Source organism: Stegostoma tigrinum, chromosome 34, assembly GCF_030684315.1.
Source record: "Stegostoma tigrinum isolate sSteTig4 chromosome 34, sSteTig4.hap1, whole genome shotgun sequence".
Classification (NCBI taxonomy): domain Eukaryota; kingdom Metazoa; phylum Chordata; class Chondrichthyes; order Orectolobiformes; family Stegostomatidae; genus Stegostoma; species Stegostoma tigrinum.
In genome coordinates this window covers 17,028,959-17,055,535 of record NC_081387.1, presented here as the reverse complement: position 1 = coordinate 17,055,535, position 26,577 = coordinate 17,028,959, and the positions used below count along the sequence as shown (strand labels likewise).

Genomic DNA, 26,577 nt, shown 5'->3' with positions numbered 1-26,577 from the left:
TCATGTGACTGCTGTGCTGCCTCGATCTGGTTGATTCTTAACTAGACTCTGAAATGTAGACAGTAAGGACTATATCAGGGAGACCAGGTGCAGACTTGGGGACCGGCTTGCAGAGAATCTGTGCTCTGCAGACATCAACCAACCTGGTTGCCATCCATTTCAACTCCCCCTCTCACTCCCCTGGTGACATGTCCATCCTTGGCCTCCTCCACTATCAGAGTGAGGCCAGATGTGAACTGGAGGAAGAACACGTGATATTTCACTTTGGAAGATTTCAGCCCAATGGCCTCAATATTGACTTCACCAGCTTCAAAATCCCTCCACCCCCAGCCTTATCCCATGTCTTGCCCTCCCCCTCCTGCTCACCTCCCTGATCTGACCCAACCCGTCGATCTTCCTACTCACTTATCTGCTCCACCCTTCCTACTGACCAATCACAATCTATCACCATCTTTCCTACCCTTCCCCTCAGCCCCAACCTCTCCCTTTATTTATTTCCAAGCACCCCGCCCCTCCCCATGTCTGATGAAGGACTTCCACTGAAACATTGATGTCCCTGCTCCTCAGATGCTGTCTGACCTGCTGTGCTTTTCCAGGTCCTCAATCTTTGACCCTAGACTCTGAAATGGCTTCTGTGGGCAATGATCCCTCTAATTCCTGCACAATGCAACCCCGTACAGCACAGGAGCTGGCCCTTCAGCCCACCAAGCCTGTATCAATTTCCAATGCTTAATTTAGACTCGCTACTTAATGCCCACATGTGGTTTCTACTCCTCTGTTCACCGATATCCCCTCCTGCTTGTGTGTCAATCAAGATATGCCTTAAACATTGCTAATGTGCCTTCTTCCACACTTCCACTGGCCTTGTGTTCCAGTTATCCACCATCCTCTGGGTGAAACATTTTCCCCGCACTTCTCCCTGAAACTTGTCCCCTCTCACCTTGAACCTGTGCCTTCTTGTAGTTGACCTGACCACCTTGGGAAAAAGCCTTTACCTATCCACCCTATTAATGCCTCTCTCAGTTTCGTAGGCCTCTATCAGGTCGCTCCTCAGCCTTCGTCTTTCCAGTGAAAACAATCCAAGTTTATCTGACCTCTTGTCATAACTGACACCCTCCAGACCAGGCAACATTCCGGTAAACCATGTCCACATCCTTCTGGTAGAGTGGCAACCAGAACTGGACGCAATATTCCAAATATGGCCTAACCACAGTTTTGTACAGCTACAATATGACTTGCCAACTTTTATATTTGATGCCCTGGCTGATGAGGGCAAGCATGCTGTATGCCTTCTTGACCACATTATCCACCTGTGTTGCCACTTTCAGGGATTTGTGGACCTGTATGCCCAGATCCCTCTGTGCGTCAATGCTCCTAAGGGTTCTGGCATTTATTGCATAATTCGCATCTGAATTTGATCTTCCAAAATACATCACCTCACATTTGTCCGGATTAAACATTATCTGCCATTTGTCTGCCCCAAATCTGCAATCTATCTATATTTACCACATCTCAGTGGGTCTGGAGTCACATGTGGACCAGCGGAGATAAGGACAGCAGATTCCCTTCTCTGAAGGAGATTAGTGAACCAGATAGGTTGTAAAAGCAATTGACAATCTTTACACATTCTACATGTAAATTTGCCACCTTAATAATTGAATTCAAATTCCACCATCTGTTATGGTGTGATTCAAACCCATGGATCCCAGAACATGAAGCACGGATTCTGGTTTACCAGCCCATTTCTACCACTGCTGCATCCCTCCCTCCGTTAACTTTGTTCCCCTACCCGAAGATGCTGCTTGACCTGCTGGGTTTTCCTGGAAACCCTTAGCTTTTCACATTTTTTTAAAAAAACCTTTGTCAAACATTTCTAGATTACAATCTCGCGCGAGGAAGATCATCTGCTGATTGCTGTGTGTGGGAGCTTGCTGTGCAGAAATCGTCCCACATTGTGGAAACACATCAATCAGTGTTCTGTTGGCAGCAGAGTGCATTTGGAGTAGGCCCTGCAGTCACGGAAGGCACTATGTAAGTTTCTACTCTTAGGCCATTTTACTATGTATAAACTGTGTGTTTGTTGTCGTTCCAGCCCAGGACTCACAATATCAAGGTGCATTCCTGCAGCCCAGTCGAGCAGAATTGGGCAATATGACATTCTTCTGACTGGAACTGTTAATCAAATGCAATGATCTGTAAATACTTAGGAAGCCGCGACAAAGCCTAGATGAGAAAATAACATTTGTGTTTTTGCGGACCACTCCCACAGTGAGTCTCTGCAGAAATCCACTTTTGAGGCTGTGAAGTATATGCAGCACAGGTCCTCCCCAGATAACAGACCAGCTCCTGCACTGCAGCAGGGAGAAAATTACCGGAAGAGTTAAAACCCATTTCGCCACCGTGGCAACTATAGCCTTGTTGGGCCTTCTTCCAATGCTCCGTCGTCATCACTCTGCCCGGAATGTGTGGGAAAATTGACGATGGAAGTGTGAGCTGATTCAGGGCCCGCGCTCTCTGCAGTGTTCCCTGCTCTCTCCCTGCAGAAGCTGGTTCCAAACAGCTCTTGGGCTTCGTTGAAAGTTGTTGCCCCAAGCTTGTGGTGCCTGAGATTGCAAATCTACACAGGACTTGTGCATGCAGGCTAGGCCAGCGCCTATTGCCCACTTCTAATTAAATTGGGAATGCCAAAGAGGCCCAACCCGCAGGAGCACAGATAGCAGGAATGTGGGAGGAGATAGGGGAGAGACAGAGGGATGAGACGAAGGAGAGATCTGAAAAGGGAAGGCAGCATTGGATCACATAAGTTTCTCACCGTTTCCATTGGCAAGTATCACTTTGCCATTTTTATACCAGGTAACGTTACCGACAGGATAGCCGTCCTTTACGATACACTTCCCAATCTGCGGAGAGAGAGATGTAAAATTGAAGGCAGGCAGAGGAAAAATTTATTATTCAGCATCAGTTTGGGTTTATCATGGTGAGGAAGGTCAGCCAAGTGGAATGAGGAGCTTTTATTCAACTCATGAAGGGTGCAAATCCATTGACTGATCAATCAACATTTATGGCTCATCCCTATGTTCCCTTACGAATGAGGTGATGAGCTTCTTGTATCACTGCAGTTTGTGTTTTTCAGTTACAAAAATATACTTTATCCATAAGAAAAATCTCTTTGTATATATACATTGTAACAAATACGGTTTGGTTCTGTATATCAAGTAAACAAACAAACATTTGAATTTGCATCTATCCTGGCAAACTAAAGACCTCTCTTACACATACAAGACGATATTTGTATGCATTGTGGCACAAGGAAGGCTTGATAGCTGAACGGACCCTCAATTAACTTCTTTAGGAAGACCTTAGATGATGGTCTTTCCCAACTGCCGTGACAACAGCTGCCCCAAGCTTTAGTGCTCCCTTCAGCGTGTTGTCCTGGACCTTGGAATGTGCCAGTCTGCAACACACAGTTGGGGTCAACTCCTTGCTCTGGAAGACCAATGAGTTTCTGGCAGACCAGAGAGCATCTTTCACTGCATTGATCGTGCAGTTCCAGGATTTTGAACCAGTGACAGTGAAGGATCGGCGGAATATTGACAGCGTTTAGCACTGCTGCCTCACAGCGCCAGGGACCTGCGTTCAATTCCACCCTTTGTCTGTGTGGAGTTTGCACATTCTCCCCGTGTCTGCGTGGGTTTCCTCTGGGTGCTCCGGTTTCCTCCCACAATCCAAAGACGTGCAGGCTAGGTGGATTGGCCACGCTAACTTGCCTGTAGTGTTCAGGCTAGGTGGGTTACAGGGGGATGGGTCTGTGTGGGATATTCTGAACGTCGGTGTGGACTTGTTGCACCAAAGACCTCTGTTTCTACACTGTAGGGATTCTATTCAATGTTCTATGAACTCAGGATGGTGAGTGGCTTGGAAGGGGATTTGCTAGTGGGGTGTTCTCATGTATCTCCAATCCTTGTCCTTCTAGGTGGAATTGGTCATGGGTTTAGAAGGTGTCTAAGGCTCCTTGGAGAATTTGTTGCAGATGACATTCACTACTGCTGCATGTCAGTGGTGGAGGGAGTGAACATATGTGGATGTGGAGCCAATCAAGTGGCTACTTCGTCCTGGATGGGGTCAAGCTTCTTGAGTGTTGTTGGAGCTGCACCCATCCAGGCAAGTGGGGAGTATTCCATCACACTCCTGACTTATGCCTTGTAGATGGTGGACAGGCACTGGGGAGTCAAGAAATTAGCTACCCACTGCTGGATTCCAAGCTTCTGATCTGTTCTTGTAGCTTTAATATTTATATGTCTGGCCCAGTTTGTGGTTAATGGCAACCCCGATTGGTAGTGGGGCAGTGATAGTGATGCCATTTATTGTCAAGGAGCGATGGTTAGATTCAATCTTGTTGGAGATAGTCATTGTTTGGCACTCATGTGTCCTTAAAACCAGAAGAAATAGGAACAGGAGCATGCCATTCAGTCCCTCAAGCCTGATCTGCCATTCAAAGGATCATGGCTGATCCAACATCCCTCACATTCACTTTCCTACCCTTGCCCTGTAGCCCTTGGCTACCGGAATCTGTCTTAGCCTTAAACACGCACAAAAACTCTACCCCAGCCAAAGCTCTCTCTGTGGCAAGGAGTTCCAAAGACTCACAGTCCTCTGAGAGAGAAAATTCCTCCTAGACTCAGTCTTAAATTGACGCTCCTTTATTCTGAGACTATGCCCTATGGTTCTAGACCCTGCCATGGGGGGAAACATCCTCTCAGCATTTCCCCTGTCAAGCCCCTTAAGAATCCTGTATGTTTCAACTAGATTACCTCTCATTCTTCTAAATTCAGTGAGTAGAGTCCATCCCAACCATTTTAGCCTTTGCTCATAAGATAATCCTTCCTTGCTGCAGATCATCCTGGTGAACTTTCTCTGAACTGCCTCCACTGAAATGGTATCTTTCCTTAAATAACAGCACCAAATCTCCTCACAGTACTCCAGATGTGGTCTCATCAGCACTTTGTACAATTGCATTGAGACTTCCCTACTCTTAAACTGAAAACTCCATGAAAATAAGGTTAGCATTCCATGAGCCTTCCTGATTATCTGCTGCCACCATGTGCTAGCTTTCTGCAGATTTTCTCCAATACTCTATTCTTTTGTTCTCCATTCCAAAATGAAGAACTTCACATTCTCCCACATTATGCTTCTATTGCCAACATTTCCCACTTACTTAATCTAGCAATATTTCTCTGCACAAAAACAGAAATTGCTGGAAAAGCTAAGCAGGTCTGGCAGCATCTGTGAGGAAAAGATCAGAGTTAACGTTTCGGCTCCAATAACCCTTCCTCATTTTTATTTATTACCTCTCTATAAACTATTTTCATCCCTCTCACAACCTGCGTTGCCACCTATTTTAGTGTAATCTACAAATAGCACATTCACATCCTTCCTCCAAGTAATTAATCGTTGTAATCCTCGCATTGAACTGGTCATAGGTCATGAACCTGAAAAAGAATCACTTATCTGCACCCGCTGTTTCCTGGCCATTAGCCAATTATATACAGTACATCTACTGGTTCCCCTCTATCCACTCTGGTTGAGACTTCCTCAAAAAACTCTAATAAACTGGTCAGATACAATTTCTCTTTCATGAAGCCATGCTGACCCTGCTTGACTAGATTGTGATTTTCTAAATGTTCTGCTATTACATTATTAAACGATTCCATTATCTTTTCCGCAATAGATGTTGGCTAATTGCCTACAGTTACCCACTGTTTTCCTCCCTCCTTTTTTGATTAGGGGATGTCATATTCTTAGTTTTCCAATCCTTGGGTGCTCCTCCAGAATCCAACAATTTTGGAAAATTACAACTAATTCATCCACTATCTCTGTAGCTGCCTCTTTTCACATCCTAGGATGCAAGCCATCAGGACTGAGGGACCTTTCTGCCATTAGCTCCATTAGATTGTCTAACTTTGCTGCTTTGGCATACGTATTACCTGCATATATCGGCCCAAACCTGGATGTTGTCTAAGTTTTCCTGTTTTTGGACATGATTGCTTCAGCACTTCAGGAGTTGCAAATGGTGCTGAACTTTGTGCAATCATCGGTGAACATCTCACTTCTGACTTTTATGATGGACGGAAGGTCATTATTTTGGGCAAGATGGCTGGGCTAGGGACACTACCCTGATGAATGCCTGCAGTGATGTCCTGGAGCTGCTTAACCTCCAGCAACAAAAACCACCTTCATTTGTGCCAGGATCAACACCTTATTATTAGATATGCCTGGTGCTGCTCCTGGCATGCTCTTCTGCACTTTCCATTGAACCAGGGTTGATCTTCTGGCTTGAAAGCAATTCTTCAGTGGCTATGTACTGGGCCATGAGTTTATAGATTTTGTTGGAGTACAATCCTGCTGCTATTGATGTCAAATGCCAGATCGCTGCCTGGTGGCTCAGTCTTGAGTGGATAGATCTGTTTGATGTCCATCTCATTTAGCTTGGTGAATGGCTGAACAACACAATGGAGGGTATCCTCAGTGAGAAGAAGGATATGTGGCAATCTCCAGAATCTTACCTTGTTCATTTGGCCTTAAGGCTTCATGGGGCCTAGGGTCAATATCAGGGACTCCCAGGGCAACACTCTCCTGACTGTATACCATGTCTGCTCGCTTGGTTAATGCCAATAATCCATGCAGTTTAATTCTTTTGAGACTTGAGTGGCTTGATACAACTTGAGTGGTTTACTCGGTTAAGAATAAACCATACTGCTGTGGGCCTGGAATCACATGAAACCCAGACCAGGTAAAGACAGAAGCTCGCTGCTCTAAAGGAACCAGATGTGTGTCTCTCAACAATTGATAACAGTTTCACGATTATCAACAGACTTTTGACTCCATATTTCTATTGAATTCAAATTCAATAATCTGCCATGGTAGGATTAATTATTGCATCAATTACTAAAGCATTATTACCTCAGAATCTCCTCCTACAGTAAAGCTCAAGTAGCTTTTCATCAGCTGAGGTTTGGCAGGTGGTTCTGTAAATTAACATAGTTCCATTAAGCTTTGTCAGATCAAAGTTTGTCATAGTTAACCACAACACTTGAGCAACTCACAAACATCTTATAGTTAGTAGAAAACCAATTGCAGATGTTCTTTCTACCTCTATATCCATTGATCATTCATTCTAATATCCAATGTCTGTCTGTCAAAATTTAATGCTCTCTTCCTGTATATCTCTCTTTCCCAGTCCATTTGGACTTCAATCAATCAATCCACCCACCAATTTATCAATTATTGACAAAACATTCTGTTTAACCCTATGAGTCCCTCCATCCCTTTGTCTTTTGATCCTCCATCAATCTATTTATTGATTAATCATTTTAACTCAGGCTTTAGTCCATTCCTCTCAGTATCCATTGTAGGAGCTCCTTCTGAGGACCTAAGGAACTCACAAAAGGTTTGTGATAAGTCAGTAGAATGGTCAAATATGTTGCAGAAGGAATTCACTGTAAAACGTGTGAACTGGTAAATGATTGTTCAAAGCCATATTGGTGGGGAATGCTTTTGTGAAGATGCTTTACATTCAGTATTCCTTGGAGGGCTTACATTTTGGACGATGTTGGAAACAAAAAGTTTAATTCAAGTTTTTTTGATATACTGGTGATTTGTACCTGAATGTTCACTGTGTATGTTAGAGATTTTGCTTTTAACAAAGGTGTCTGGAAATCGCATGATTGGTGTCCGCTGCTTACTTTGCGATAGGCTCTTCCTGGGGCTGGTTTTGAAGTGCAACTGGCTTTAAGGAGCAACTGGCTTGGAGAAATGATTTTTTTTTCTGATTCAGTTGATGGGAAGCCTGTTAAGATTTGACTGAGATGAAGGCAAGCTCTCTACAAACATGCTGTCCAATGGGTATTTCCTGTTTCTGAAAAGAGTCCCCCATTGCTCACTTCAAGAAAGCCTCTTTGTTCTTTGGAAAAAGCAATTGAATGACTATCTCAACATTACAACTTGGAAGCAATAGTGTCTGCCAATACATCAGGCACAAACATGAATCAGAGCAAAAGATTATGGAACAAACTATGCTCTGTCCTTTTTCCTACAAGAATAACTCATTGCCAAAAGTGTTTTTCCCCCCAGAAAACCACGCAGCTATTGTGCATCTACTTTAAAATCCAAATTCCCAAATGATAATAATACATTAGACAGCTTTATCAAAATGGCAACACTGGGAGACAGAACAAAAATGTGCCAAATGACCTTTGCAAAAAATTCCCCTTTTCAGTTGGATCATAAATGGTCCACAATGCCATCTGTAATGTTTTGTAATGAGTTGATGCTCCCGATCATTTGATAAAAGCAAAATTGGTCTCAACTTTAACAATTTCAATGGACCAGGTTTTGGAGGTTTGAAATTAATCTCCCTGCGTATGGGAGAAGCGCTTAAAGATTGGCAGAGAAGTGCAAAGTTATTAAAAAGTGTTCAATGAGCCAGTGTAATGGAGTCGTAGAATCTTACAGCACAAAAACAGACCTTTCAATCCAACTCGTCTGGACTGACTAGATAGCCCAATATGACATAATCCCACTTACCAGCATTTGGCCCATATTCCTCTGAACCCTTCCTATTAATGTGTCCATATAGATGCCTTTTAAATGATGCGATCAGCCTCCCCCACTTTCTTTGGCAGCTCATTCCATTCATGCATCCCACTCTGTGGTGAAAAGCATCCTTTTTAAATCTTTCCCCTCTCACCTTAAACCTATGCCCGCTCGTTTTGGACTTCCTTACCTTAGGAAAAAGGTCTTGGAAATTCACCCTATGCTTGTCCCACATGATTTTTCAAACCTCCATAAGGTCACCCTTTGGCCTCCGATGCCCCAGGGAAAATAGCCCCAGTCTATTCAGCCTCTTACCGATAGCTCAAACTTTCCAGTCCTGGCAACATTCTTGTGAATCTTTTCTGCACCCTGTCAAGTTTAACAACGTCCTTCTTATAGCGGAGAGCCCAAAATTATGGGCAGAATTCTAAAAGTCATTTCACCAAAGTAAAGCTGCAACATGACCTCCCAACTCCTATCCTCAATGTTCTGACCAATGAAGGCAAGTGTACCAAACACCTTATTCACTACCCTGTCTACCTGTGACTCCACCTTCAAGAGCCGTGCACTTGCACCCTAGATCTCTTTGTTCAGCAACACTCCCCAGGGCCTAACAGTGTAATTCCTGTCCTGATTTGCCTTACCAAAATATAACACCTCAAAAGCTGCTTTCCTTCATAACAAGCAAAAGTGGTACTCACTGAAGACTGAGACATTGGTCACGGCGAAGATCTCCAATCCTTCCTCTGCCACTCCGCATTTGAACAGTCCCTGATCCTCCAGGCCCACAGACCAGATCAGCAGTGTCCCATTTTCCAGCATCTGAAAGTGACTCTCATCGCTCTGCACCTCAGCTCCCTTTACCCCAGCAATCTGCTTCCATGGCTTCATGAGGCAAGTTTTCTGGGGAGGAGAAGCAAACAAGGAGCCGTTAAGGTCACTCACTGGAAATCTTACCATTGAAATGGCAGCTTTCCTTAAGTATCGAGGGATTGCTATGGGAAGCACACCAATGACAACTTGCATTGATATATCACCCTTAACATAGCAAGGTCTTTTACAGGGCCTTAACACAGGAGTGGTCATTGCTAAATCTTGACTCAGAGCCACGTAAGGAGATATTAGGACAGGTCAAAGAGGTAATTTATATTATTTTTAATTTACCCATTTGCACATTTCTAGGATGGGTGGGATTTGAAGCTGGACCTCGTGGCCCCGAGGTAGGGACATTACCACTGCTTCTCAAGAGCCTATGAAGCACATTTTTAAAGGAAAAGAGGTCCCCACTGCCAAATGATTAGGCAGCACCCCAGTGGCACTAAAAGATGACAGAAACAAGGAGGGGGCAGCTCACTGCAAAGTCCCCAGGATTTCTTCCAATTTTACAGTCAGTACTTGCAACCAGGTTCTCTGTAAAAGACTTGCAAACAGACAGAAAAAGATAACACCTTTACAAAGGTGGGGCATTCCAAAGCATCTTGTTGAGGCTTTGGGGAAATTGGTACTACTGAGTGGCTTGCCAGGCCATTTCAGAGGGCAGCTGAGATTCAACCACATTGCTGTGGGCCATTTGTAAGCCATCCATGTGAGGATGCCATCTCTCTTTCTCCAAAGGGCACCCAGATGGGGTTTTCCATCAATTGCCGATGATTTCATGACCATCATTAGACTCTTAATTCCAGATTTTGTTTTATTGAATTCCAATTCCACCATCTGATGTGGTGGGATTCAAACCCAGGCCCTCAGAACATTAGCTAAGTTTCTGGACTACTAGCCCAATGATAATACCGCTAGGCTATTGCTTATCCAATGCTAAAAACCTTACAATTAACTCAGTGCTTCTAAAAATGTTTTCAAAAGCACATTCATAGGGGATAGGCATTGTTGGCTGGGCCAGCATTTATTGCCTTTCCCAAGGTGATGGTGAGCCACCTTCTTCAACCATTGCTGCCCATGTGCTGAAGGGACATTCAGGAAGGGAGTACCAAGATTTTGGCCCATTGAAAGTGAAGGGACAGAGATGACTTTCTAAATCAGGATGGTGAGATGCTTCACGGATATGTGCTGGTCGTAGTGTTGCCACATACCTGCTGCCCTCGTCCTGCTAGACGGAAGGGGTCATGGAATTGAATGTTTCTGACGAAACAGAATTGGTGAATTTCTACGATAATGAAATGTGAGGCTGGAGGCCCAGCAGCATCTCAGGAGCACAAAAGCTGACGTTTCGGGCCTAGACCCTTCATCAGAGAGGGGGATGGGGTGAGGGTTCTGGAATAAATAGGGAGAGAGGGGGAGGCGGACCGAAGATGGAGAGAAAAGAAGATAGGTGGAGAGAGTATAGGTGGGGAGGTAGGGAGGGGATAGGTCAGTCCAGGGAAGACGGACAGGTCAAGGAGGTGGGATGAGGTTAGTAGGTAGATGGGGGTGCGGCTTGGGGTGGGAGGAAGGGATGGATGAGAGGAAGAACAGGTTAGGGAGGCAGAGGCTGGTTGGACTGGTTTTGGGATGCAGTGGGTGGAGGGGAAGAGCTGGGCTGGTTGTGTGGTGCAGTGGGGGGAGGGGACGAACTGGGCTGGTTTTGGGATGCGGTGGGGGAAGGGGAGATTTTGAAGCTGGTGAAGTCCACATTGATACCATTGGGCTGCAGGGTTCCCAAGCGGAATATGAGTTGCTGTTCCTACAACCTTCGGGTGGCATCATTGTGGCACTGCAGGAGGCCCATGATGGACATGTCATCTAAAGAATGGGAGGGGGAGTGGAAATGGTTTGCGACTGGGAGGTGCAGTTGTTTATTGCGAACCGAGCGGAGGTGTTCTGCAAAGCGGTCCCCAAGCCTCCGCTTGGTTTCCCCAATGTAGAGGAAGCCACACCGGGTACAGTGGATGCAGTATACCACATTGGCAGATGTGCAGGTGAACGTCTGCTTAATGTGGAAAGTCATCTTGGGGCCTGGGATAGGGGTGAGGGAGGAGGTGTGGGGGCAAGTGTAGCATTTCCTGCGGTTGCAGAGGAAGGTGCCAGGTGTGGTGGGGTTGGAGGGCATTGTGGAGCGAACAAGGGAGTCACGGAAAGAGTGGTCTCTCCGGAAAGCAGACAGGGGTGGGGATGGGAAAATGTCTTGGGTGGTGCGGTCGGATTGTAGATGGCGGAAGTGTCGGAGGATGATGCGTTGTATCCGAAGGTTGGTGGGGTGGTGTGTGAGAACGAGGGGGATCCTCTTTGGGCGGTTGTGGCGGGGGCGGGGTGTGAGGGATGTGTTGCGGGAAATGCGGGAGACGCGGTCAAGGGCGTTCTCGACCACTGTGGGGGGAAAGTTGCGGTCCTTGAAGAACTTGGACATCTGGGATGTGCGGGAGTGGAATGTCTCATTGTGGGAGCAGATGCGGCGGAGGCGGAGGAATTGGGAATAGGGGATGGAATTTTTGCAGGAGGGTGGGTGGGAGGAGGTGTATTCTAGGTAGCTGTGGGAGTCGGTGGGCTTGAAATGGACATCAGTAACAAATTGGTTGCCTGAGATGGAGACTGAGAGATCCAGGAAGGTGAGAGATGTGCTGGAGATGGCCCAGGTGAACTGAAAGTTGGGGTGGAAGGATTTGGTGAAGTGGATGAACTGTTCGAGGTCCTCTGGGGAGCAAGAGGCGGCGCCGATACAGTCATCAATGTACCGGAGGAAGAGGTGGGGTTTGAGGCCTATGTAGGTGCGGAAGAGGGACTGTTCCATGTAACCTACAAAGAGGCAGGCATAGCTGGGGCCCATGCGGGTGCCCGTGGCCACCCCCTTAGTCTGTAGGAAGTGGGAGGAATCGAGAGAGAAGTTGTTGAGGGTGAGGACGAGTTCGGCTAGGCGGATGAGGGTGTCGGTGGGGGAGTACTGGTCGGGCCTGCGGGACAGGAAGAAGCGGAAGGCCTTGAGGCCTTCTGCATGTGGAATGCAGGTGTATAGGGACTGGACGTCCATGGTGAATATGAGGTGTTGGGGGCCAGGGAATTGGAAGTCCTGAAGGAGATGGAGGCCGTGGGTGGTGTCACGGACGTAGATAGGGAGTTCCTGGACCAAAGGGGAGAAAATGGAGCCCAGATAGGTGGAGACGAGTTCGGTGGGGCAGGAACAGGCTGAGACGATGGGTCGACCAGGGCAGGCAGGTTTGTGGATTTTGGGAAGGAGATAGAAACGGGCCGTGCGGGGTTGGGGAACAATGAGGTTGGAGGCTGTAGGTGGGAGATCCCCTGAGGTGATGAGGTCATGAATGGTGTTGGAGATGATGGTTTGGTGCTCGGGTGTGGGGTCATGATCGAGGGGGTGGTAGGAGGTGGTGTCGGAGAGTTGGCGTCTGGCCTCGGCGATGTAGAGGTCAGTGCGCCATACTACCACTGCGCTACCCTTGTCTGCGGGTTTGATGGTGAGGTTGGGGTTGGAGCGGACGGAGCGGAGGGCTGCCTGTTCTGCGGGGGAGAGGTTGGAGTGGGTGAGAGGGGTGGAGAGGTTGAGGCGGTTAATGTCTCGACGGCAGTTAGAGATGAAGTGGTCGAGGGAGGGTAGGAGGCCTGGGGGTGGTGTCCAGGAGGAGGACTTGTGTTGGAAGCGGGTGAACCGCTTCAACACCACCTCCTACCGCCCCCTCGATCATGACCCGACCCCCGAGCACCAAACCATCATCTCCAACACCATTCATGACCTCATCACCTCAGGGGACCTCCCACCCACAGCCTCCAACCTCATTGTTCCCCAACCCCGCACGGCCCGTTTCTATCTCCTTCCCAAAATCCACAAACCTGCATGCCCTGGTCGACCCATTGTCTCAGACTGTTCCTGCCCCACCGAACTCATCTCCACCTATCTGGACTCCATTTTCTCCCCTTTGGTCCAGGAACTCCCTACCTACGTCCGTGACACCACCCATGCCCTCCACCTCCTCCAGGACTTCCAATTCCCTGGCCCCCAACACCTCATCTTCACCATGGACGTCCAGTCCCTATACACCTGCATTCCGCATGCAGAAGGCCTCAAGGCCCTCCGCTTCTTCCTGTCCCGCAGGCCCGACCAGGCCCCCTCCACCGACACCCTCATCCGCCTAGCCGAACTCGTCCTCACCCTCAACAACTTCTCTTTCGATTCCTCCCACTTCCTACAGGCTAAGGGGGTGGCCACGGGCACCCGCATGGGCCCCAGCTATGCCTGCCTCTTTGTAGGTTACATGGAACAGTCCCTCTTCCGCACCTACATAGGCCTCAAACCCCACCTCTTCCTCCGGTACATTGATGACTGTATTGGCGCCGCCTCTTGCTCCCCAGAGGAGCTCGAACAGTTCATCCACTTCACCAACACCTTCCACCCCAACCTTCAGTTCACCTGGGCCATCTCCAGCACATCCCTCACCTTCCTGGATCTCTCAGTCTCCATCTCAGGCAACCAACTTGTTACTGATGTCCATTTCAAGCCCACCGACTCCCACAGCTACCTAGAATACACCTCCTCCCACCCACCCTCCTGCAAAAATTCCATCCCCTATTCCCAATTCCTCCGCCTCCGCCGCATCTGCTCCCACAATGAGACATTCCACTCCCGCACATCCCAGATGTCCAAGTTCTTCAAGGACCGCAACATTCCCCCCACAGTGGTCGAGAACGCCCTTGACCGCGTCTCCCGCATTTCCCGCAACACATCCCTCACACCCCGCCTCCGCCACAACCGCCCAAAGAGGATCCCCCTCGTTCTCACACACCATCCTACCAACCTCCGGATACAACGCATCATCCTCGGACACTTCCGCCATCTACAATCCTACCCCACCACCCAAGACATTTTCCCATCCCCACCCCTGTCTGCTTTCCGGAGAGACCACTCTTTCCGTGACTCCCTTGTTCGCTCCACACTGCCCTCCGACCCCACCACACCCGGCACCATCCCCTGCAACCGCAGGAAATGCTACACTTGCCCCCACACCTCCTCCCTCACCCCCATCCCAGGCCCCAAGATGACTTTCCACATTAAGCAGACGTTCACCTGCACATCTGCCAATGTGGTATACTGCATCCACTGTACCCGGTGTGGCTTCCTCTACATTGGGGAAACCAAGCGGAGGCTTGGGGACCGCTTTGCAGAACACCTCCGCTCGGTTCGCAATAAACAACTGCACCTCCCAGTCGCAAACCATTTCCACTCCCCCTCCCATTCTTTAGATGACATGTCCATCATGGGCCTCCTGCAGTGCCACAATGATGCCACCCGAAGGTTGTAGGAACAGCAACTCATATTCCGCTTGGGAACCCTGCAGCCCAATGGTATCAATGTGGACTTCACCAGCTTCAAAATCTCCCCTTCCCCCACCGCATCCCAAAACCAGCCCAGTTCGTCCCCTCCCCCCACTGCACCACGCAACCAGCCCAGCTCTTCCCCTCCACCCACTGCATCCCAAAACCAGTCCAACCTGTCTCTGCCTCCCTAACCTGTTCTTTCTCTCACCCATCCCTTCCTCCTACCCCAAGCCACACTTCCATCTCCTGCCTACTAACCTCATCCCACCTCCTTGACCTGTCCGTCTTCCCTGGACTGACCTATCCCCTCCCGACCTCCCCACCTATCTTCTTTTCTCTCCATCTTCGGTCCGCCTCCCCCTCTCTCCCTATTTATTCCAGAACCCTCACTCCATCCCCCTCTCTGATGAAGGGTCTAGGCCCGAAACGTCAGCTTTTGTGCTCCTGAGATGCTGCTGGGCCTGCTGTGTTCATCCAGCCTCACATTTTATTATCTTGGATTCTCCAGCATCTGCAGTTCCCATGATCACTGGTGAATTTCTACAATGTGTTTTGTCAATAGCGCACACGGCAGCTACTGACCATTGGTGGTGGAGGGAGTGGATACTTGTGGATGTGACGCCAATCAAGTGGGCTGCTTTGTCCTGAATGGTGCCAAGTTTCTTGAGTGTTTTTTTGTAGCTGCACCCGTGCAGGCAAATGGGAAGCATTTCATCACCATCCCGACTTGTACCTTATAGATGGTGGACAAGCTTTGGGGAGTTACTTATTGTAGTATTCCTGGCCTCTAATCTGCTTTTGTAGCCATAGTATTTGTGCAGCTTGTCCATTTGAGATCCTGGTTAATGGTAACCCCAAAATATTAGTAGTGAGGGCTTCATTGCTTGCAATGCCATTGAATGTCAAGAAATAATGGTTAGATTGTTGTGCGACTGTTCCATGACACTTGTCAATCAAAGCCTGGATATAGTTTGAGCCTTGGTGCATATGGCTGCTTCGGTATCTGAGGAGTTATGAATGGTGCTGAACATTGTGCAATCATTGGCGATCACCCCCTCTTCTGACCTTATGATGGGTGGAGGGGTCATTGATGAAGCAGCTGATGGTGGCTGGGCCTAGGACACTACCCTGAGGAACTCCTGCAGAGCCACAGCCACAATGTACAATTACTTTTTGGCACCGCAAGATCCCGCACGCTGAGGCCCTGATTCAATATGCTGTCCCGGCATTCACAGTTTAAAGGGCAAACATTAGCCGGCACATGGAGGAGAATTTCCCTGATCACTTTTGAAATAATGCCGTGTGGTCTTCTACACCGGTCTATGAAGGTGGAGGAAGCCTCGGTTTGATATCTCATCTGAAAGATGGCTCTTTGCAGCACTCCAACAGCACGACACAGGAAGTGAGAGCTGTGATTCTGGGCTCAAGACCCGGGAACGGGGCTCAAACCCACTATCATCTGATTCACAAGTCGGGGTGTATTGTTTATTTAAGGTAAAGCAAGAGTCACATTGTGTTTGCTGCCAAACACAGCCTTTGAACAGTGAGAACCACCCAAAAAGACACTTACCAGAAGCCATTGTCTTATTGGTTCACTCTTTCCATGGGGTACAGAACAGGGCAACTGGAGTTTCTCCCCATATACAGCATAAACGGTTCGATTTACAAATTCACGGTGCCCTGTTTAGTAACAACATCATAGCAAAAAAAGTTGGAGTTTTAATCACAGTCCCACTGAGATTTTGATTGTGTGTGGTTTAATGTCACTTCATTTAGGTGTGCACACAGAAGGGAGCAATTCATTGACACTGGATGGGTCTCAGTGTCAGCTCCTGCTCCTGTTAGACCTCGGCTGGAATATTGCGTACAGCAGTAGGTGCCAAATTACAGGACAGATGTGAACGCATTGGAGAGAGGGTGCAGAAGTGATTTACAAGTATGGTCCCAGGAAGGAGAAACTTCAGTCATGAGAATAGATGAAAGACGTTGGAACTGTTCTCCTTGGGCAGAGGAAGGTTGCAAAGAGATTTACTAGAACTTTACAAAATTATGAGCAGGCTGGGTAGAGCAGATAGGGAGGAGCTGTTCCTGTTCGTAAAGAGAAAAAGAATGAGAGGTCATTGATCTAAAATGACGTAGAAATGAAGCAAGGGTAAAATAATAAGAAAGACATGTTTTCATGTGGGGAGTAGTTAGGGTATGGAATCCACTGCCTGGAAATGAGGACAGGTTCAGCTAAGGCATTCAATAGGGTAATGGACAATTATTTGGATAGAAATGGTGCACAGGGATATAGAGAAAATGCAGGAGGTTGGCACTAGGGAATAGAGCTGTCAGGCACGATGTACCAAATGGCCTCCTTCTGTACGATAAGGATTTTGTGATGCCCCATAAAGGAGTATGAGTGAAAAGGAACGCATTTCTGCTGGCTGGCATCAAACAGTACTTGTGATTTCAAGTCAGCTCCTGAATGTGCACCACACACTTGTTCTGGGGAGTAACCAACAATATGTGGGTGGCACATCCAAAACTAAACTGTGGAATCATGGTGTAGAGATAGAGTGAAGAAGTAGAGTACTGTGGTATGGTGTAGGGATACCATGTAATGGCATAGTGCAGTTGCAGTGTTATTGATATGGTGCAGAGGTACAGTGTAATGATACAGTGAAGAGGTACCGTGCAGTGCCAGTGTTAATGAAAAGGTACAGAGGTACAGTGTAATGATGCAGTGCAGAGGTACAGTGCAATTACAGTGTTAATGATACGGTGCAGAGGTACAGAGTAACAATACAGTGTTAATGATATGGTGCAGAGGTACAGTGCAATGATACAGTGTAGTTACGGTGTTAATGATATGGTGCAGAATATAGGAGCTGAAGCTGGCCATGCAGCCCTTTGAATTTCCTTCATCGGTCGATGAGAACATGGCCAATCTGATAATTCCCAACTCCACTTTTCTGCTTTTCCCCATAACCCTTGATTCCCTCACTGATTAAAATACACTTGACTATACTTAATGACCGAGACTGAACAGCACTCAGGAGTAAGGGCTTCCACAGATTCACTACCCTCTGAGAGGGTTTCTGTCTTAAATCTATTATCTCTTATTCTGAGATGATGCCCTCTGGCCCAAGAGTCTTATGCAACGTTGAAGCAACCTTCCCACATCTACCAATGTCACATCCCCTGAAGAATCTTGTATGTTTCGTAAAACACAGAATTAAACATAATGGTACAGCGCAGAGGAACTGTGTTAATGATTGAGTTTACTGGTACCGTTTTGGGTCTCTTACTGAAGCAGGGATGTAGTTGTATTGGAGGCAATTCAGAGGAAATTCCCAAGATTGATTCCAGAGCTGGGGAGTTTGTCCTATGATGAGAGATTTGAGCAATTTAGGCCTATACTCTCTGGAGTTTAGAAGAATGGGAGATCTAATTGAGGTACAAACGATGCTAAATGAAATTGACATATTAGATGTAGAAAGGACGTTGTCCATGTGGGAGAATCTAGAATACTAGGTCAGTGTCTTAGGATTTAAAACAGCATTGAGGAGAAATTACTCCTCTCCAATGGTCATGAAGCTGTGAAATTCACTGACCCAGAGAGCAGTGGATATTGAGTAAATTTCAGGAGGAGACAGACAGATTTTTAATTACAAATGGGTTGAGCAGTTGTGGAGAGCAGGCAGGAGAGTGTTGAGGCTGAGTTGAGATCAAGAGTGGAGCCGGCTTGAGGGGTTGAATTGTCTCCTCCTGCTCCTAGATTCCAATGTACAGTATTAGTGATGTGGTGCAGCAGGACAGTGTTAATGGTCCAGTGCAGAGCAACAGTTTTAATGATCCAGTGCAGAGGTACAGTGTTAATGATCCAGTGCAGAGGTACAGCATTAACAATTCAGAGCAGAGCTACAGAGTTAATAATCCAGTGATGAGGCACTGTGCTAATGATCCAGTGAAGGGGTACAGCATTAATAATCCAGAGCAGAGCTACAGTGTTTATTGACCCAGTGCAGAGCTACAGTGTTTATTGACCCAGTGCAGAGGTACAGTGTTAATGACCCAGTGAAGAGCTACAGCATTAATTATCCAGTGATGAGGTACTGTGCTAATGATCCAGTGAAGGGGTACAGCATTAACAGTCCAGTGCAGAGCTACAGTGTTTATTGACCCAGTGCAGAGGTACAGTGTTTATTGACCCAGTGCAGAGGTACAGTGTTTATGACCCAGTGCAGAGGTACAGTGTTTATTGACCCAGTGCAGAGGTAGCATCAGTGACAATGAAACTGTTAAATCTTTACAAACTAAGTGGGAACCCAGGCGACACGGCGGGCTCTGAGCTGCCCTCCAAAAGCAGCTCTCCATCAGTTCGCCGGAACGATCCTAAGCTGCAGCAAGGTGGGGATGGCAAGGCTGGGGACGGAAAGCAGAAGTTGAGTCGAAGAGACAGAGAGAGAAAATGAGAGTCCCACCCTTCCCCCAAGGGCGGCAGATTGGATGACGGGGACCTGCATGTATTCTGGCTCTGGCGCAGAAATATGTGAGATATTGTTCAAGCGCCGCAGTGTAGGAGGGCAGCTGTGGGAGATATCAGCCCGCAATCTGTCAGGGCGAGCTCATTCCTTTTCGTTTCCCCCTATTCAAACCGATCAAAGGAGATCTGACGGTCAGTCATAACAGCGCACGTCAGTCGCCTACTCTTGTGTTTTGAGTTCAGTCAGACAGGCGCCTTGCTCACTCTGCAATGCGCTGTCTCACGCTGAGGGGCTGTGGGGGGTGGGGGGTGGCGGTATATGCCTCGCCCTGTGCACCTGCCGATTCCCATGTTACCGCCCAGGCCACTGGACCTACAGATCTGTTCAAACCGAAACATGAAGTCTCCCAGCCCCACCAACCAAACCGAACAGCAACAAACGCTTCACTAACATCAGAGCCCTTAGCTCAGAACCTTGGGCTTTCACACCTGAGCATCGCGTGTGCTCTCCTTGTCAAGGGGCGAAAAAAAGCATTGAAGGCAGCCGCGACTTTGAAAGTTCCTACGGACTGCTGGCGCAGAGATACTCTCGAAGACATACTACCCGGCAAAATTCTGGGAGGCACGGACACGCTGGGAGTTTAATGTCTCATGGGGGAGCAGCTACCACCCGGCAGTGCGGCGCTCCCTCAGTACTGACCCTCCCACAGTGTGGCACTCCCTCAGAACTGACCCACCCACAGTGAGGCACTCTCTCAGTCCTGACCCTCTCACAGTGCGGCACTCCCTCAGTACTGACCATCTGACAGTGCGGCACTCCCTCTGCACTGACCCTCTGACAGTGCGGCACTCCCTCAGCACTGACTCTCCGCCAGTGTGGCACTCCCTCAGTACTGACCCTCTGACAGTGCGGCACTCCCTCAGTACTGACCCTCTGACAGTGCGGCACTCGCTCAGTACTGACCCACCCACAGTGAGGCACTCCTTCAGTACTGACCCTCTGACAGTGTGGCACTCCCTCAGTACTGACCCTCTGACAGTGCGGCACTCCCTCAGCACTGACCCTCTGACAGTGTGGCACTCCCTCAGTACTGACCCTCTGACAGTGCGGCACTCCCTCAGTACTGAGCCTCTGACAGTGCGGCGCTCCCTCAGTACTGACTCTCTGACAGTGTGGCACTCCCTCAGTACTGACCGCCTGACAGTGCGGCACTCCCTCAGTACTGACCCTCCCACAGTGCGGCACTCTCTCAATACTGACCCTCTGACACTGTGGCACTCCCTCATTACTGACCCTCTGACATTGCGGCACTCCCTCATTACTGACCCTCTGACAGTGTGACACTCCCTCAACACTGACTCTCCGCCAGTGTGGCACTCCCTCAGTACTGACCCTCTGACAGTGTGGCACTCCCTCATTACTGACCCTCTGACAGTGCGGCACTCCCTCAGCACTGACTCTCCGCCAGTGTGGCACTCCCTCAGTACTGACCCTCTGACAGTGTGGCACTCCCTCAGTACTGAGCCTCTGACAGTGTGGCACTCCCTCAGTACTGACCCTCTGACAGTGCGGCACTCGCTCAATGCTGACCCACCCACAGTGAGGCACTCCCTCAGTACTGACCCTCTCACAGTGCAGCACTCCCTCAGTACTGACCCACCCACAGTGAGGCACTCTCTCAGTACTGACCCACCCACAGTGAGGCACTCTCTCAGTCCTAACCCTCTCACAGTGCGGCCCTCCCTCAGTACTGACTCTCTGACAGTGCGGCACTCCCTCAGTACTGATCCTCCCACAGTACGGCACTCCCTCAGTACTGACCCTCTGACAGTGCGGCACTCCCTCAGTACTGACCCTCTGACAGTGCAGCACTCCCTCAGTCCTGACCCTCTCGCAGTGCGGCACTCCGTCAGTACTGACCGTCTGACAGTGCAGCACTCCCTCAGTACTGACCCTCTGACAGTGCGGCACTCCCTCAGTACTGACCACCTGACAATGCGGCACTCCCTCATTACTGATCTTCTGACAGTGCGGCACTCCCTCAGTACTGACCCTCTGACAGTGCGGCACTCCCTCAGTACTGACCCTCTGACAGTGCGGCACTCCCTCAGTACTGACCACCTGACAATGCGGCACTCCCTCAGTACTGACCCTCTGACAGTGTGGCACTCCCTCAGTACTGACCCTATGACAGTGCGGCACTCCCTCAGTACTGTCCACCTGACAATGCGGCACTCCCTCATTACTGATCTTCTGACAGTGCAGCACTCCCTCAGTACTGACCACCTGACAATGCGACACTCCCTCATTACTGATCCTCTGACAGTACGGCACTCCCTCAGTACTGACCCTCTCACAGTGCGGCACTCCCTCAGTACTGACCCTCTGACAGTGCGGCACTCTCTCAGCACTGACCTTCTGACAGTGCAGCACTCCCTCAGTACTGACCCTCTGACACTGCGGTACTGCCTCATTACTGACCCTCTGACAGTGCAGCGCTCCCTCAGTACTGACCCTCCGACAGTGCGGCACTCCCTCAGTACTGACCCTCTGACACTGCGGTACTGCCTCATTACTGACCCTCTCACAGTGCGGCACTCTCTCAGTACTGACCCACCCACAGTGCGGCGCTCCCTCAGTGCTGACTGTCTGACAGTATGGCACTCTCTCAGTGCTGACTGTCTGACAGTGAGGCTCCTGCTTATTTTTGTAGAAGGGGTATCAAGTTGGATTTTTATTCTCTAATTTGTGACATGGGGTTTGAACCCACAACCCTCTGCTTCAGTACATGATTCTCACTACTCCCAGGGCTGACACTGCAGCATACTGAGCATAATGCATTAGAATTCCTGTCTTTTCCTTTGCTTTCCTTCACCTTTTCCAATTATCTGCCTTTGTTTGTGAATCCGAATAGCTCCGAGTCTATGCTACTTTGAGTCCTGCGCTTTTGTTTATGTTGTTGGGGTAAAGGTATAATCTCCTCAATTTGCCAATCCAGTTGCCAGCACAAGTCTATGGAAAATGTAAACCCTCAGATCATTCCCGCAACACGGGATACTGGGTTTCGGGAGGCGGTGGGCGTGGGGCACAGTGAGTGTGGTGGTATGAGGAGTGGGTGGTATAGCAGGTGCTCTGTTAATCCATGTGGGGCCGTTGAAGCCTTAATTCTATGCTCGACGGAACATTAGCCATGATATGAAGCAAACGGACTGGATGTCAGAAATGTTTGCACGTCCTATGAAAATACACAACCTGATTATGCTGTGATGACACACTATTTGAAAAGCATAGTGGGTTTTGGAAATGGAATGTTTCAGACCTGTTATTTATAGCAAAATCATGCACATATTGACAAAGTTTAAAAGAAGTCCAGTTCTCCAACAGCTCCTGAATGAAATACACTCCAGAGAGAGAGTGAGAGAGGGGGAGAGAGAGAGAGAGAGAGAGAGATAGAGCTTGTTAAGGAAGTCTTTTTCAGATTAAACCTAAACCTGGACCCCACTATAATCTGACCCTCAACCATAATCACAATCACAAACTGAATCCTGTCCCAACCCTACCCTTCACCACCGCTTTAATTGTAACCATAATTGTAACCTCAATCCTAAATGCACTCCCAACCTCAACCATTACTCTGATTTAATCCTTCATCCTATTCTTAATGTTAAACGTTCCTCCGAACCTAAATCCGAGCATAACACATGTGCTATCTCCAGCCCCAACCCTGTCCATATCCCAACAATAACCAAAAACAACTGACTCTAACCCTCAATCTATTTTAACCTGAACCATAACCCAATCGAATAGTAATTCTAACACAAACCCTACACCTTTCCCTTATCCTAACCCTAATCCTGAACTAAACCTGAATTCTGAACATAACATTTAGCCTACCACTCACCTACATCTTATTATGACCTTGTTCCTACCTTCAGTTATAATATTAACCATAATACTGACCTTGTCCCTAGCCCTTACTATAAATTAAACCAAATTTTAATTCCAATTTTAGTCACAGTGCTAATCCGAATATAACCCGAATGCTATCTCTATCCCCAGTAGTATCTCTGATCCTGCCCCTGGCCTTCAACATAGCCCTTAATCAGAGTAGAACCCCAGCATCAATATGATCAGATACTTACCCTGTGAAGAGGCACAGTGAATGCACATTGAGATTAGAAGTCCGTAGGTAAGAGCAGGAGCAGTGGCCATGCTGAGAATGATATGAAGGATTGAGGATGTGTTTACTAAGAGTTTCCAACTGCAACTCAAGCGCAAGCTCATTTCTTCTGTTGAGCTGGGAACTCCTACCAGCAGCAACAGAGTTTCAGTGAACATTAACCCTTTCCTTGCAGGGTCACTTGCCAAGCTAAACTTTTGTCTTCACACATTCTAACGCACCCAAAACATATTAGCCAATTAACCATATGCTGATTTTTGTTTTAAAAGCACAGGATGAGGGCATTGCTTGCCAGGCCAGCATTCATGCCGCCTATCCCTATTTGCCCAGAGGCCATTTAAGAGTCAACCACATTGCTCTGGGTCTGGAGTCACATGTAGGGCAGACCAGGTAAGGATCACAGTTTCCTTACCTAAAGGGCAGTAGTGAACATTTTTTCCCCTGACAATTGATTCAAGCCTGTCACAATTATACCTTAATTCCACATTATTTTAATTGAACTCAAATTCTGCCATGGCAGGATTTGAACCCAGGTCCTTATGTCTTTCGATTAACATGTCTGGCAATAATACCACTGGCCCGTTGCCTCCCCGCTCTATATGACAGAATGCATAGGGATGGCATGGTTATGCAGTGGTTAGCACTGCTGCCTCACAGTACCAGGGACCTTTGTTTGATTCCAGCCTTGGGTGACTGCGTAAAGTTTGCATTCTCCCCTTGCTTGCATGGGTTTCTGCCAAGTGCTGTGTTCTCCTCCTGGGTTAGGTGGATTGTCCACATCTGCACTGTCCAGGGTTGTTCTGGCTAGTTGGGCCAGCCTTGGGAAACGCTGGAATAGAGTGGGCTTGGGTTGGCAGCTCTTTGGAAGGTCTATACTGGCCTACTGGCCTCTATCTGCACTGTGGGGATTCTATGTGATGAGAAGATAAAAGGTATCTAAGGTGATAGCAGAGCTGAGAGTTTATAAGTAATACAGAGTGAATAGGCATTGACTGTTATCCTTCAAAAAAAAGGTTTAAGGGTCTATAAACACTAGAAGAGAGCTTATGTGGTAGGAGCAGAGTAGGTCGCTCCGCCTCTCAATTTGATTGTGGCTGATCTAATTGTACTTACTCCCTGATACACAATGAACCTTTGAACTATGGGGGTCCTGTACTGCTGTTCTCCCAAACAGAGATTCAGGCTTGGTTATATTCAACTCAGAGGGCAGGAAGAGTGTTGATCAAGAAGCTTGTCTGAAAGCTGACAACCTCTGGTAGTGCAGCTTTCCCTCACTGGAGAGGCTAGGCAGAACCAAGGGAGTCAAACTAATTGCACAGTTCTCTCAAAAGGGTGTGGGGAGTTAGTTTTAATCAGATATGATACTGGAGATGCCAAGAGAGGGGTGGAAATCTCGGTTTTATGGCATACCCATCACTGACTTCAAAGTCAAGCAGACTTTGAATAAAAACACTGATTGGATCCAGTCTCCCTGCAGAGACCCAGTGAAAATTCAATGCGCTGAAGGATCTATATTATTTCTCTTCACAGATGCTGCCAGACCTGCTGAGCTTTTCTAGCAGCTTCTGTTTTTGGATCTAAATTACTGTCTTAATGCACACCAAGTTCCATTCCCCTATCAGCCCTGACTCTGGACCCGGAGTCAAGTTACATCTCGAGTTTGAAATTCTCATTCTTTTTAAAAAAACTTCTCCAAGGACTCATCCCTTCCTATCTCAGTAATCTTCTCCAGGTCCGGAGGATAATGTGAATTAAGAGTCAGAGTGGGTTGTGTGTCTCTTCTAGTTGTCTACACCCTTCTAATTCTGACCTCTTGAGCAATCACTTCATCATTAGTGGTCAGGTCTGAAGTTGCTTGTACCACATCTCCACCTCCCCACCATGCTTTTCTCCATTAAGAGATCTCCTAGAACTTACGGCTTTGACTAAACTTTCATTCATTTGATCTAATACCTCTTTGTGTAGCTCGGTATCACACCTTGTTTAATAACATTGTCCTGTAATGCACTTGAGGATTTTGTTTTGAGTCGAAGTTGCTATATAAATAAAGGTTGTTGTGATCCGATGAAAGGTAGCCTCTGTCGATCGAGAAATGGTCTTTGATCAGGAGACAGGCAAAAGACTTCCAAAAAATATTTATCATCAAACTTTATTTTGTTAGCAATTGTCTAAAATATACACATGCAAATAGCACTCTCCTCATACACACAAATAAACCTTTCCAGGAGAAGTCCCTCCTATTCTCAGTGTTAATATTTAGCTTTCTGGATGAGTTCTCCCAAACATTAAAAATGTAAAGATTGGCTATGTAGACCTATTCCTGTCAGCGCATTTAGTTGCCAAGTTTTCGTTACATGCCTCCGTTTACAAATTCCACAATGATTTTCTTTTTCTTAACAATGTTCTTAACGACTGGCATAAAATGTAAGCTATGTTGTGCAGGCAATGACACGATATAGGAATCACCCCAAGGTGATTGTTTTCAAATTGTTAGTGATCAGTGTGGTCATTGTTGCTGCTGACAAATCCGAATCTTCAACGCGAACTCCCTTGACACTGCAACGATCTTCCTCCCTGACCACATCTTGTAAACCTGCTGAAAACTTTTCCTCCCGCCTTGACGTCCCTCACAAATCATTTCATTCCGTACTACTACTTTGTTATTCACTCGTGGAAAATGGGTGTTGCTGGTTTCCAGTGTTTAATGCATATCTCCAGTTGCACTTGATAAGGTGGTGGTGAGCTGCCTTCTTGAACTGCTGCAGTCCATGTGTGGCAGGGACATCCCCAATGTCATTAGGGAGGGTATTTCAGGATTTTAACCTAATGATAGTGAAGAAACAACTATATGTTGCCAAGTCAGGATGGTGAGTGGCTGGGAGGGGAACTTGAAGGTGGTGATGTTCACATATATCTGGTCCTTCTGGACAGGAGTGTCATGGGTTTGGAAGGTGATATCGTGATGAATTACTGCGGTGCATCTTGTAGATGGTACACACTGCTGCTCGTGGTGGATGTGGTGTCAATGAAGCAGGCTGCTTTGTCCTGGCTGGTGTTGAGCTTCTTGAGTGTTTTTGG

General features: G+C 47.7%; 1 protein-coding gene across 3 annotated transcripts in view; it reads right to left on the bottom strand.

The window, feature by feature from the left end:
• The window catches only part of LOC125446581 (CD166 antigen-like), a 57,202-nt gene extending 33,592 nt beyond the window's left edge, over positions 1-23,610 (bottom strand). For all 3 annotated transcript variants that reach the window (XM_048520265.2, XM_048520263.2, XM_048520266.2), the window contains exons 1-5: positions 23,462-23,610; positions 16,418-16,527; positions 9,294-9,495; positions 6,961-7,025; positions 2,813-2,900 (exon numbers count right to left, since the gene is read on the bottom strand). In XM_048520265.2, the coding sequence (XP_048376222.1) occupies positions 2,813-2,900; positions 6,961-7,025; positions 9,294-9,495; positions 16,418-16,527; positions 23,462-23,603 (607 nt within the window). In that variant the 5' untranslated portion in view covers positions 23,604-23,610. The remainder of the gene's footprint in view (positions 1-2,812; positions 2,901-6,960; positions 7,026-9,293; positions 9,496-16,417; positions 16,528-23,461) is intronic.
• Positions 23,611-26,577: the final 2,967 nt, after the last annotated feature.